At 29.0% G+C, this 12,639-nt stretch overlaps 2 protein-coding genes and 1 long non-coding RNA gene across 3 annotated transcripts in view; 2 read left to right on the top strand and 1 right to left on the bottom strand.

The window, feature by feature from the left end:
* The first annotated feature begins 407 nt into the window (after positions 1-407).
* On the top strand, positions 408-4,686 carry LOC108547928 (RNA polymerase II-associated protein 1). The gene is made up of 8 exons (XM_017900650.1): positions 408-940; positions 1,024-1,642; positions 1,732-2,236; positions 2,325-2,494; positions 2,576-2,735; positions 2,822-3,101; positions 3,182-3,285; positions 3,351-4,686. Exons 1-8 carry the CDS (start codon positions 488-490, stop codon positions 4,684-4,686), a joined length of 3,627 nt encoding a protein of 1,208 aa, XP_017756139.1. The 5' UTR covers positions 408-487.
* A 2,305-nt stretch (positions 4,687-6,991) lies between these two features.
* The window catches only part of LOC108547934 (CB1 cannabinoid receptor-interacting protein 1), a 16,874-nt gene continuing 11,226 nt past the window's right edge, over positions 6,992-12,639 (bottom strand). Inside the window, exon 2 of the mRNA XM_017900659.1 lies at positions 6,992-7,391. Coding sequence (XP_017756148.1) covers positions 7,067-7,391 — 325 coding nt within the window. The 3' untranslated portion in view covers positions 6,992-7,066. The remainder of the gene's footprint in view (positions 7,392-12,639) is intronic.
* On the top strand, positions 7,376-11,109 carry LOC108547935 (uncharacterized). Its single transcript, XR_001890235.1, has 8 exons — positions 7,376-7,466; positions 7,861-7,936; positions 8,054-8,311; positions 9,164-9,578; positions 9,711-10,171; positions 10,261-10,582; positions 10,683-10,863; positions 10,988-11,109. It is a non-coding gene; the product is annotated as an uncharacterized LOC108547935 (long non-coding RNA).

The following is a 12,639-nucleotide window of genomic DNA, read 5'->3' as shown; positions in this document are numbered from 1 at the left end:
AATAAATAATACCAAAGTTTTCCATTATAAAAATGAAGTTTGTATTATAGTAATGACCATAATTATAATTTCAAATTACAATACAATTTAAAAAAGCTTATGTTTTAAAAATAGTTACTATCTACGGACAAAATTATGACTATATTGAAAATGCATAAATAACATACGAGCTGATTCACATGTATGGTCATGAGAGTAACACAATTGCATCATTTCGTGGATGTTTGTGTTCATCATACCTCGCGTTTATAGGTTATCTAAGTGAATGAATTTTCTTCTTTAGGATATATTTATCTTTTATTTTGTCAGAAAGGAGAAAACGAAATGAACTAACAATATATAGAGTTAGTAGTAAAAAATAAATATTGTAATTAACAAAATTATCAGTGATGTTTATATTCATTTATATAACTTAAAAATATTTGATAATAAAATATTTCAATAGAAGAATTAAATTTTTTGTAGTTTTAAAACCAATTCTAAAACAATGGATGAAAGTCCAATTTTAAAACGACCTAAACCATCCGATAATGAGGAAGAATTGTTTCGTATGCAAGACGAATTTCTGAAGAATAAACAACAACCATCGGCTAAAGTAATTAACTTAAAACAAAATGCAAAATCTTTAAATATTACATCTGCTACAGCTACTAACTGTCAAACAAGTTCTGGTAAAGTTAGATCCAAATTTTCTCAATTGAAAGATTTGCAAATAAAGAACAGGATTTTTACTTCTCAAAGTAGTGGAGATGTTATAAATCCTGCAACAAAAGAAAAAATTGAACTACAGGATTCTGTTCAGAGTATACCAATAGCACCTTCAAGAGTAATATTAGGAAATATTGTAGAAAAAAAGTATGAAACACACAGTTATCCACTTAATAAAAAAGTGTTATGTTCCAATACAGGTTTTCCTGAAGTTTTCATTTCTACACACATGGTATTTATCTTTTATTGTAATAAAATGTATAATAAAAATATTTCAAAATTATATAAATTCAAATTTTTTTATCTCTTTTCCAGAAAAATGATAAAAATCAAAGTTTATTTTACCAACAAATTTCTCCAAAAAACTATGTTACAAATAAAATAGAAAGATCTCAAAATTCTAAATCTGAAACTATTATTGATAGTAGTGTTATTGTAGAAGGACCATGGGCAGATGATATACATAAAGAAAATTTAGAACGATTAAGTCATATGAGTCAAGAGGATATACTTAAAGAAAAAACTAAACTTGAAATGACTCTAAAGCCAGAACTAATACAGTTTTTAAAAGATAAAATAATAAAAAAACAGAAAGTAAATAAAGCTCCAGAAAACAATAAAAAATTGAATGTTGAAGTCCATGATCAAAATGTAAAATCTCTGAATGTAGAAAAACTAACTGTAAAAGAAGTTTCCAGTAATCATAATGAAGATCTACTCAAAAATAGTAATATTATACCAATGCAAGTAGATGAACTTGAACAGAATATACCAGAGCTTTCCAAAGAATTAATGGAACAAGCAAGAGAAAAAGGTTGGGTACATATGGATTCTCTTGAATCTGAAAAATTAAAATGGATGGAAGATATAGAGTTAAATAAAGAAAATGATCCTATTCCAGATGAACCATATAATGCTCGTTTTGATTTCAATGGTAATTTTCAAATACTAGTATATAACAAAAATAAAAAATATATTAGAAATATGAAAAGGTATATTAAATTTTTTATATTCTTTTAATAGGTGTATTATTAGCGTATAAAGACGACAATTTACCTATTGAAAAAGGCCTCCATCATCACGGAGAAGAACCTGAACGTCCTGGTTATTCTTTACAAGAATTATTACAGTTAAGTCGATCATCGGCTCAACAACAACGCTGTACAGCTCTTACAACATTAGCTAATATTATAGAAAAAAGTCGTAGGGGCTGGTACGATAAAATATTAGAACCTGCACCCTTGATTGCTCTAAGTCAAAGGAATCTTTTATTACTGCTAAGATTTTCTTTGGATGATACATCAATAGCTGTACTCACAGCAACTTTACAAGCACTTAGAGCTTTTTTATATAGTGAAGAGGATGAAGTTTGCTTGGATAGATTATATGGTTTCCAAAATTACAAAGAACCTGTTTTAGCAACACCAAAAACTGATGTTGATGATATAAGTATTTTAAAAGATCATGAATTAGCACAACTAGATGCAGTTGCTGCCTTGTTAAGAACTGATATACTGTTAAGAATTAGGTATGTTTACTAATGTCATTTTTAAATAAATAAACTTGTAATTACAGTGAAAAATTTGACTGAAAAAATTAATTGAAATTATTCACAGGTATATTTTAAGTGAAATGCGACCCCCACCAGTTGCTGTAGTTCATGCATTAGAAATTTTAATTAGACTCACACGACATTCGCCTATTACTGCTTTAAAAATTACAAATACTCCATATTTATTGGAGACAATAATTGAGAACTTCATGCCATTATCCACAGATGCATTAGGTGCATTTATTTCAGATACTAAAATATTTTATATTTAAATTTAATATTGCTGATAAATTACTAACTTGATATATGTCATAGCAATGGCAGATGTCATAAATAATGTTTATGGTGTCCCGGTGGTTGCTGCACTTAGATTTTGCCGCATTTTACTTTGTTATGGCGGAAAATCTGTTGCTCAAAGATTAAATTACCTTAAGATTGTACAGCGCATTATATTATACATCAGTTGTGATGCTGGGTAATATTTCACTTTATAATTTTATATAAATAAAAAGTTTTTTATAAGGTATATAACATATATAAATTATGTTTTTTTTTTTATAGGAAAGCAAGTTTTAATCTCAGTATTGAAAGTTTACGATTGTGGAAAACATTATTATTGCATAAAGAAGCTTTGGATAGTTTATCTGGAGCACAGTTAATTCTTATATCACAATTACAACTCCTGTTGAGTAATCATGATATTCAAAGTGCATCAGAATTATCTTGTGAATACGCAGCTGCCTTAATTGCAGTTGCAAGTTGTTTGACACCTTTAAAAGAAAATATATCAGTCTTGCTTACTAAATGGAGTATACAATTACTTTCTTTAAATAATGTTACGGTACGTTAAATAAAAATATGTTACATTACAAATACATGAACATAAATATATACAATATATTATAAAAAATATTTTTATAGTGGGGTAATACAAAACTTATCGCTGAAACGTTATTAGCAGTTAATGATATTACTGTAATTAAAACATTGAAAATATCTCGATCACAAGTATTTTCTAAACTCAAGTAAGTAGAAGTTAAGCATTTTCAAAATTTTGTCAAAAAGAATTTTAACGATTTAATTTTTACAGCTCTACTTCGAACTTGTTAAGTAACTGTTCTTTAGTTACTGAACGTGAACCTTCAGCATTACCTCATTTGGGTGTATTAGCTAATGATGGACAATTACAACCTGCAGTATCTCAACATTCTTGTATGCCTTTTCTTGCAATAGTTTTAAATGTATTCATCAATCATTCTTTTATAGAAGAGATTCAGGCAGTGCTCAGTCATCCACAAGTTTATAGATATTTAGAAAGATTAGAAACAATAGACTGGTATTTAGAAAGATCATGGTATACGAGATCTGAATTATTTTTTTTGGTTGCTCTAGTAAATGCAACTTCCTTTGTTGGAGATAAATTGGATAATAAGATGGTAAATATTATTTGGAAAGTTGCTGTTAAACTTGTATCATCTTTACCAGCCGACTGTCCTTTTGATGTAAAAAATATGTTTAGATTTGCACTATCAAAAGAGAAATTAAATTTGGAAATAGTAACGAATGAAGTAGAAAAATTAAATTTGAATTCAAATATTAAAGATATTAAACTAAATTTAAATCGCGATGTGTATGATTTGTATGAACGATATGTAGCATTAAATAGTACATGGGATCAAGCAGCAATGCCTAAAGATTGGCTTTATTTGCCTATTGTACACATTTATACAAAATGCAGAAATAATAATGCATGCAATGATAATGATAAAATTGTTATCTTAGCTGTACTAAGTTTAGAATTAATACTACCAAATCTGGTTGAAAAATTGTCACAAAGTTTAAGATTTAGTAGATTAGTACTTGTTTACTTGTGTGACACGTTATATTTAAATAACGATGTGTCTGTTTTACTTACTAGAGCCATTACAATTTTATTAAAAGATAATTACAAAAAACTCAATTTTACAATAGATTTACCAGGACTTACTTCATTTACGGATTTATTTACTGCGATGTGCGAACATTTTTGTTCAACATCCTATGGTGATTATGGTTTTTCTATGACTTTAATGGTACCAATTGCACAAAGACACAATGTTCACTATAGAAAACTATTATGGTCGGAACATGTAGACTTGCTTCGATATGTCAGATTACCATTGGAACAATCAGTTATTCCATTAAGAGAATATTTATATCCACTTGAGGATGATACATCTTTAATAGAAAGTTACATAACAGCCCTTGTTAGAGGAATTGTCAAACAAGATTGGTGCCCTATTCCTTATACAATTGCATTGCATCATTCTGCTATGTTTTTGAAACAAACACACAAATTAGCAATACGAATCAAAACTCAGTTAAAAGAAATATCTGACAAAGGCTTAATGGCTCTTTTATTAAATTATAAATCACCCACCTTTTAAAATTTATGTATAATTGTATTTTGAATTGTTCATTATTAGTGTTATAATAAACTTCATTGTAATTAATAATTATTACTAATTTAAATTTAAAAAGTACACATAACAATTTTCAACACATATAGCAATATAATGTATTAAAAATTTAATTTTTACATATTTGAATTATAATCTGTTTTTGGGTGTTCAACATGTTTTATAATTAAAAAATATTAAAAAGATTATTGAAGGATTAAATAATTTATTTCAGTCGATTGTAAATTATACAGATACCAATATTATTAAATAAGTAACTAATTATGTGAATAAAGAATAGGAACAATTTGTGTTTACATTTACGTAAAGAGGCACTGTTTGGTCATTTTCGGTAATTGCCATAATTTTCAATGAATTAGTGTTATAATTTAGAAAAAGTTATGATGTAATGACATACATTTGTATACATATATACCTATTTATGAAGGTTATATATATATATAGGTTATGTATATATATGTATATTATTTGCAAATTACTATTCATAAATAATAAGTTTTTATAATCAAAAATGTAATTTGTTTGTTTTTTTTTAATAAATATCTGAATTGATAATATGTAATATTTACATAATGATTCATTTAATAGCGTGCGAAAAATTTAGCTATATATTATTATCAATGATGCGATTATTTTAATATAGTATAAATATGAATATCTTTATAATAATTATTAAAATAATAGTTACATGATGATAATAAAACTATATAAATTATAAACAATAACAATTATAAAAAATTACATATAAAAGAATATATTTTTTATGATTTTAATAATTTTGATCCATCACTTTCTTGAAAGGAACATGTCTGAAACTTTTTTAAATAAAATATCGAGGTGTTAAATACACAGTAAGTTTGGTGGAACTCAACAGGTATAAATATAATGATTGTGACGGTAATTATGTAGTAATATTAATAGTTCAACATGCCTTGAACGGCACGACATTAACCATGATGTGCTATTGTACGTATATAAATTTTATGTTCAAGTACATTAAATTGCATACAATTCTTTTTTATAATAAAATACAGTCGGCAAATAAAAGAAGATAAATTTGAAAAATAAATTACAATCTTTTTATATGATTTGCAAGCAATTGATATAATTCATCAATTATGTAAACTTTCGCTCATATTAACAGTAATATAACAGTATACATATTTTTATTTGATTTATGCATGTTTTTATACATTTGCAATAATATATTGAATAATAAATTTATATTCGAACGGTTTATCATTTATAATTTTATTGTTGCAAATCTCAATATGTTTAAGTAACGCTTTTTTATGTTTTTATATATAATATCTACGCTAAGGATTTGTATATTTTATATATATATGTTTTTTGTATACAGGTGTAATATGTTAGCATAGTGAGAGTCTTTAAATTTACTTACTTTAATTTGCAATTTTTCCATTATTAGATGAGTAATTCCTAATTAATTTCTTAATCCTGAACGTTATTTATATTATAAAAATATTACAAGTAGATTTGGTATCGATAGTATTTTTAAACTGTCAGTAGACTAGATATCTACATACAACTTTCGAGTGTCGAATGAATATTATCCTAATCGATTCCTTAACGATTATGTTTCGTTAAACATGGCTTCTTGAACAACACATTTTACAGAATTTTGGAATATTGTTTCATATTCACGTTAAGTAAAATACATTTGTATTTATAATACGAATTCTATTTTCTATATCAATTTACAACAATCATATTATATATTTATAATTTTATTATCATATTTTTCACGTGTATATTTCTGATATATGTATGTATATACAAATACGTTTTTTGATATAGAAAAATAGAGTAATGAAATTACACTTTAATTATATTAATGAAACAGGTTCACCGTTTAATAATTATAGATTTATAATTTCATATCGTTAAGGAACCAAAAAGAATCATTACAATGTTCTTCTCCTCGTTAGCAGGTATTCTCTTACTGTTTCTTTATAATAAAGACTGATTGATATTTTACAGAAAGACGATTGTTTTTCACTTTTTACTCTATTTAGTGCCACAGAAATTGTGGAAAATATCCTTTCTTTTTTATTATGTTTTCATGCCGAGAACTTGACATGCTTTACATACTATAAAAAAATATAGCTCATATGTAATTATATTTTTCATCGTTCAAATTCTGAACAAATGCCCGCCATATGCATCCTGACTCATTTCATTGGTCAACGAATAATCTTAATTTCAATCGAAAATAAGCCAATCAAAATCAATAAGAGATATATATCGTTATATTCTTATAATAAGAAACAGATATTAGCCGCTTTCGCTATGTAATGGCTTTTATAACATTAACACCTACCGACTGCTAGGATTCTATGCCAAGTTTTCTGTAAGTTTCCCGATCTACTGTAACTAATCTACCTTCTACGCTTGAACAGTCCAATTCGATACAGTGTAACCTAGCACCCCATTCACAATGGCTCTGACCATCCTGGCGGTAATATTTGATTTGCAGGCAAGTAGTGAGATAACCGGAACCCAATACACGCATTGCTATCGACAATTCTTCACGATGACCACGAGCGCTTGCCGGTATGCCCTTCGTGCTATAATAAGCACTATAAGCGCAGGCTGTTCCATCCCGGGCACGTTCAATCGTTTCCACTTGTTTTCCTCCTATGCTGAGGGACCTATAAATTTGAAGATTATCATCTAGATAACTTTCGTACAGTTATATTATCAAACTACGATAAACACGAAAAAAGGTATAGAATATTAAAATATCAATTTCACAATATAAATAAAATAAAATAAGTAGTGTTCATAAAATTTGTGATAGACGTATAAGAGGTAATAACAGCAATCTCAATTCGAGAAATTGTAAAATATATCAACTACGATATTCGGGACTTATTACAGGTAATCTGAGACATCTGATTATATATCACGTATAACAATAATTATGTTCTTTACTTACAAGAAATTCAATTTAATCAAGTTATAGCATTACCAATTTACCTAGACGCTGTAATTAACTGTACCAGAGTAAATATTTCAATATTAATAATATAATATACAAAATTTAAATTAACTTGTAAGTATAAATTATTCATTCCAAATGACATTGTAGTAAATTAATGAAATTCTATGTAATAATAGTTTCAGAAGTATCCATAAATTTGTTGGTTGGCTTGTTACAATCACGCGAATGGAACTCTATCATTCTGATATAATCGTAAGTAAATAAGCAATTTACATTTTCACGCTACTAATTTATATTTTCTACTTTTGTTTTTAATCTACATTTTATTGATCTTTCCTCTTTAAACGAACCTATGTTTCTTAAAAGCAGAACGATCGTTAGATTCCATGGAAGAAGGAAAGCAATTGGTTCCCTTGCATTGACAAACAGGACAATTTGAAATTCTATCAAAAGGTTAATCGAATCCGGACACTCTTTAGTTTCAATTGTAGTCATGCATCGAGGCAAGTCTAATTTATCGATCGCAAATCGATAGGCGTGATTTGTACCTCAAATTCATTTGCATCTTCGCCTGGCCAGTATTCGAGATTCTGAACCTCGTTTCCGGCCCCTATTGTACACCACCTGGTATGTATCGTGGAGTCGCAATCATTTACAAAATAGTTACATCTCGACGCGTTGCAAAATGCTGAATTTTAATATCGTTCGTCCTACTCCACACTCTATAACGATCTCCATCGTATACAAAGTACGTTATAATGGACTAAAGAGGAACCTAGGAATTTTAACGGGTTTATATTTTAAATAAATAGCTGGTTAAATAAATTTAATAAATAAAGTACAACATTAGGATATAAAGGCAAATGTTTGCATGATCAAGTTATTAAAGGTAGTCTGTACGATAACTCATTTTTAAGAATAAAAATTGTTCAAACTAATTTTTCCGAATAAACATAAACGTCTGTATAGTAATTTTTGAGTTTTACGTTAATCCATGTAATATAAGTTCCGACTTTAATGTTCTTTTACAATGATATCGATATAATAAAAATATCTCTGCTATAGAGTTTCCAATATCGTTGAGCTTTGTTCAATCTCGTCGTTTTATGTTTAAATTTATGTTCAAACTTTGCCTTCAGCGATGCTCGTCAATTCTAACCCGTTTAATTTTTTTTTATTATTTTGGTAATCTTGGAAACGTGTCTATTTATGAATGGATATAAGCATAAAAATTGTACAAAGTAACAAAGAAAAAAGAAGATATTCCAGGTATTTGTTAAACGTTTCTTACAATTTGTATCAATGCCAAGTATTTGACTCGTGGAAAATGCAATTTTGCACTGATGTATCAGGTAAATTTACAGTGTTCCGAGAAAACAATACAGCTTCTATAAATATATAAATTTAAATATTAATATATTCCGCATGGTAACTGTGATATGACTTGGCTTCACTTCAAACCTTGTCGTGTATTTTTAGTGTTTTGCAGAAGCAAATGAACCCTACGCATATCAATGTCGAGCATCATTCACGTGTTAGAAATGAGTTCTCGTGACGCAAAAAGCATGTATAATTATTCGGTAACGTGGAGCCGACCGGCGTCAGAGATTTTGCCTGCCGTTTAAGCCGTTCGAATTACAGTCCTTGATATAGCGTTCCAAAGAAAAACTGGAACAGAAAATCGTTGTCCGACAAGTGTGTGCTATATTCCTTTTTATATTATGATAAAAAAAAGAATCACTTCTATTCATATAGGAGAAAAAAAGAAATTGATATTAACCTACATATACTTTACGAAAGACGAAATATTAATTATACCGTTATACAAGTATGAAAATTTATTAAAGTAAATAAGGAAATCGATAATGGAAATCCGATAATTCTTTTCTATTTTGTAAGTAAACCAAAATTTATTAATGGAGCGTTAATCCATTGACTTCGTGTCAATGAGAAATTCGATTCTTCGAAACTGTTTCATTTTACTTCTACGATTCTGCAATATTCACTGTCTAGTTTACATTTTCAGGTTTGAATAAAGCTTCCTCTTTTCTCTTCGAAAGGAATTCAGCGATTGCTTGAGTCAATAAGGTCGCTGTCGAGATGCTCAAAGGCGCACTCCTTAAACATTTAAATGACCCAGCCTGTCTAAGCTCACGACGAAATCGTAAAATCGAGATTCGTATTCGCCGCACGTTGCCTCTCGATACTATTCGTAAAGGCTGAAGCACGCTCGATCGTCCTAAAACTAAAAGGCACGAGGGTTTTTAGGGCAATGCATTCCGATCGTCGTACCAACGTCGATCAATCGCAGTCGCGGAATCGTTTTAGCAAAATAGCCGTCGGATATATTGATACGAATACTCGATACAGGCACAGACTGAAAAGAAGCTTCTCGTTGGCGAATTACGACTGATACCTGAAGGCGTATACACAGTCGATCGATACGTTTCTATCACTGTTCGTGAAAAATGTAACGAATTCTGGATCGTAAGTATTGCAACATCGACTCTTACCTTTTCTCTCCTTTTTTTCACTCGACGAGGAACATCCAATTTTCCCGATTAATCTCTCTGCAGATATTTTCTCTTTGGAAACAACAGCCTACCATGTCGAGCGTTTCTTAATGTACGAAAAGAAATTGCGTCTCCATAAGACTATCTGGCTCTTGGCAGAAGATTCTTCCAAGAAAAAAAGGGAAATGATAAGGATGGACTTTTACGAAGTACAAATCCAATTGCCTGATGTATTATAAGCACCTCTCAATATCGCTACTAGGCTTTCGTGACAATTTTCAGGCAAATCACGAGAATCAGTCGTGTATACGATTAAAGTTAAATCGACCGATATTTGGATAGGACGTAGATGTGTGCGTAGATATTTTCTTCGCCAGAGATTGCCGTAAGTAGTCATACAATTTTTATTAGTCACAAAACTCTGACAATTATTGTGTTTTATTGTTCTCTACCGAACTCTCTTCCTTTCTCTCTCAATTGGACAGAAATAAAAGGTGATAAGTTTAAAGCAAACGACCAAGAACGATTGAGGTGGGTGTAGGAAAAGGATTGCGGTACAAAGATAAGGCTAGAGATACGTCCGACTGATAACGAGCAACCGGGGAAAAAATTCTCACAAGGAAAGTGCAAGTCCTTCGGGTTACCGATTTAGTTGAAACTTTGCAGGTTTGTAGATTTCGTCACGCAGTTCAAGAATATATATCATTATAGTTGCAACTGCTCAATAGTTTTCGAGATACTTATGATTAAAGTTTTATTACATTTTTAATTAAAGATTTATTTTCAACAGTTTTCAAGTGAAGTTGTGGCCTAAAAGCAATATACGAAAATTCCTATGCTGGAAGTCCAGGTTTCGATTCCTGTCCATAGTTGATAGTATTTTTTCAATCCATTTTTTATTTTGTATTCATTTCTCGCCTATAAAAACATTGTAAATAAAGAATTATAAATAAAATTTCGTAATAAAAATATTGATTTTTTACGCTTTCCTATGTTAGTATATATTTATTACAAAATAATAAGAGTACTAAGTAAGAAAAAGAATTTTCTATAGCAATCTTATTTACTACAGAAAGAAAACGAAAATATAAATAATCATTAGATAGAGGAAATACAAAACCTATCGCTCATGTAAGTATTAATTATTAAATTAAACATTGTATAAGGAAATTTATTAATTTTCTACTGCTGAATTGATTTATTAAGATTTTAAATTCTTTTAAAATTAAAAACTTTTACCGCCTACGATCAGCGCCATCTATGATTTGGGCTCAAAAATCAAGAAAGTGATAGGAATATAGAATCGGCAAGGAGGTCGTCGAAGAGCTGATCACGTGACAGACAAGGACAGAGAGGGGATAGAAAAGGATAGAAGGGCTCCGACGGTGAAAAGTTAATAAATTACTCAATTTCCGTAATTAAATTGTGAACTTTTATAATTTCATTGCAAAGCTAGAACTTCAAGCAACATTCTTATATAATTTTCGTAAAGAATTTCGCGCTAATTTGTTAGTTATTAATTATCGTTTTATGGCGTCCATGATTTCGTAACGACAACCATCACAATCTTCCGTGAAAGTATTTAATACTCAACGAAATTAGAATCAAAATGTGATCAAAAGTTATATGAGAAGATTCGCAAGAACATTGTTTTTATAATGAGTGCATAAAGATTCACGAATTAATTGCGTAAAGAATAGTAATTAATGAAAAACCAATGGCGTCTTCGACAACAATTCAAACACTCCGTAAAATAATAATTAATAATTAATTAATTAGGGACAAATTTATATCGAAAAATATATTGGAAAGTTCTTGAAAGATCTGCCTTTATTACGCAATTGTAAAAATTCATAAATTAATCGCAGGAATTGAGTAATTAATTAATCTTCTAATAAAAATTCAACACAAGCTTCCAGATACAAATCATAGATGGCGCTGACTGTTCCTTTTTGAATTTTTATTAGAAAATTAATTAATTACTCAATTCCTGCGATTAATTTATGAACTTTTATAATTGCATCGTAAAGGCAGATCCTTCAAGAACTTTCACATATATTTTTCAATAGAAATTTGTCCCTAATTAATTAATTATTAATAATTATTCTACAAAATGTTTGAATTATTGTCGAAGATTGCCGAAGAGGCCATTGGTTTTTCATTAATTACTATCCTTTACGCAATTAATTTATAAAACTTTATGCACTAATTATAAGAACAATGTTCTTGCGAATCTTCTCATATCACTTTTGTTCACATTTTGATTCTAGTTTCGTTGAGTATTAAATATTTTCATGGAAGATCGTGATGGTCGCCGTTACGAAATCATAGACGCCATCAAACAAAAATTAATAACTAACAATTTAGAGCCAAATTCTTTACGAAAATTATATAGGAATGCAGCCTGAAGTTCCAGCTTTACAATGCAATTATAAAAGTTCA

Source organism: Eufriesea mexicana, unplaced genomic scaffold (assembly GCF_001483705.2).
Source record: "Eufriesea mexicana isolate 0111107269 unplaced genomic scaffold, ASM148370v2 scaffold1312, whole genome shotgun sequence".
Lineage (NCBI taxonomy): Eukaryota > Metazoa > Arthropoda > Insecta > Hymenoptera > Apidae > Eufriesea > Eufriesea mexicana.
Note: the sequence above shows the minus strand (reverse complement) of the source record. Positions and strands in the feature narration are given on the sequence as shown.

Bases quoted from the DNA above. Each gene is read 5' to 3' on its own strand.
- LOC108547928 (XM_017900650.1), top strand. From the start codon at position 488: ATGGATGAAAGTCCAATTTTAAAACGACCTAAACCATCCGATAATGAG. The intron at 1,643-1,731 runs GTAATTTTCAAA...TTCTTTTAATAG, and splicing joins TGCTCGTTTTGATTTCAATG to GTGTATTATTAGCGTATAAA. The intron at 2,237-2,324 runs GTATGTTTACTA...AATTATTCACAG, and splicing joins GATATACTGTTAAGAATTAG to GTATATTTTAAGTGAAATGC.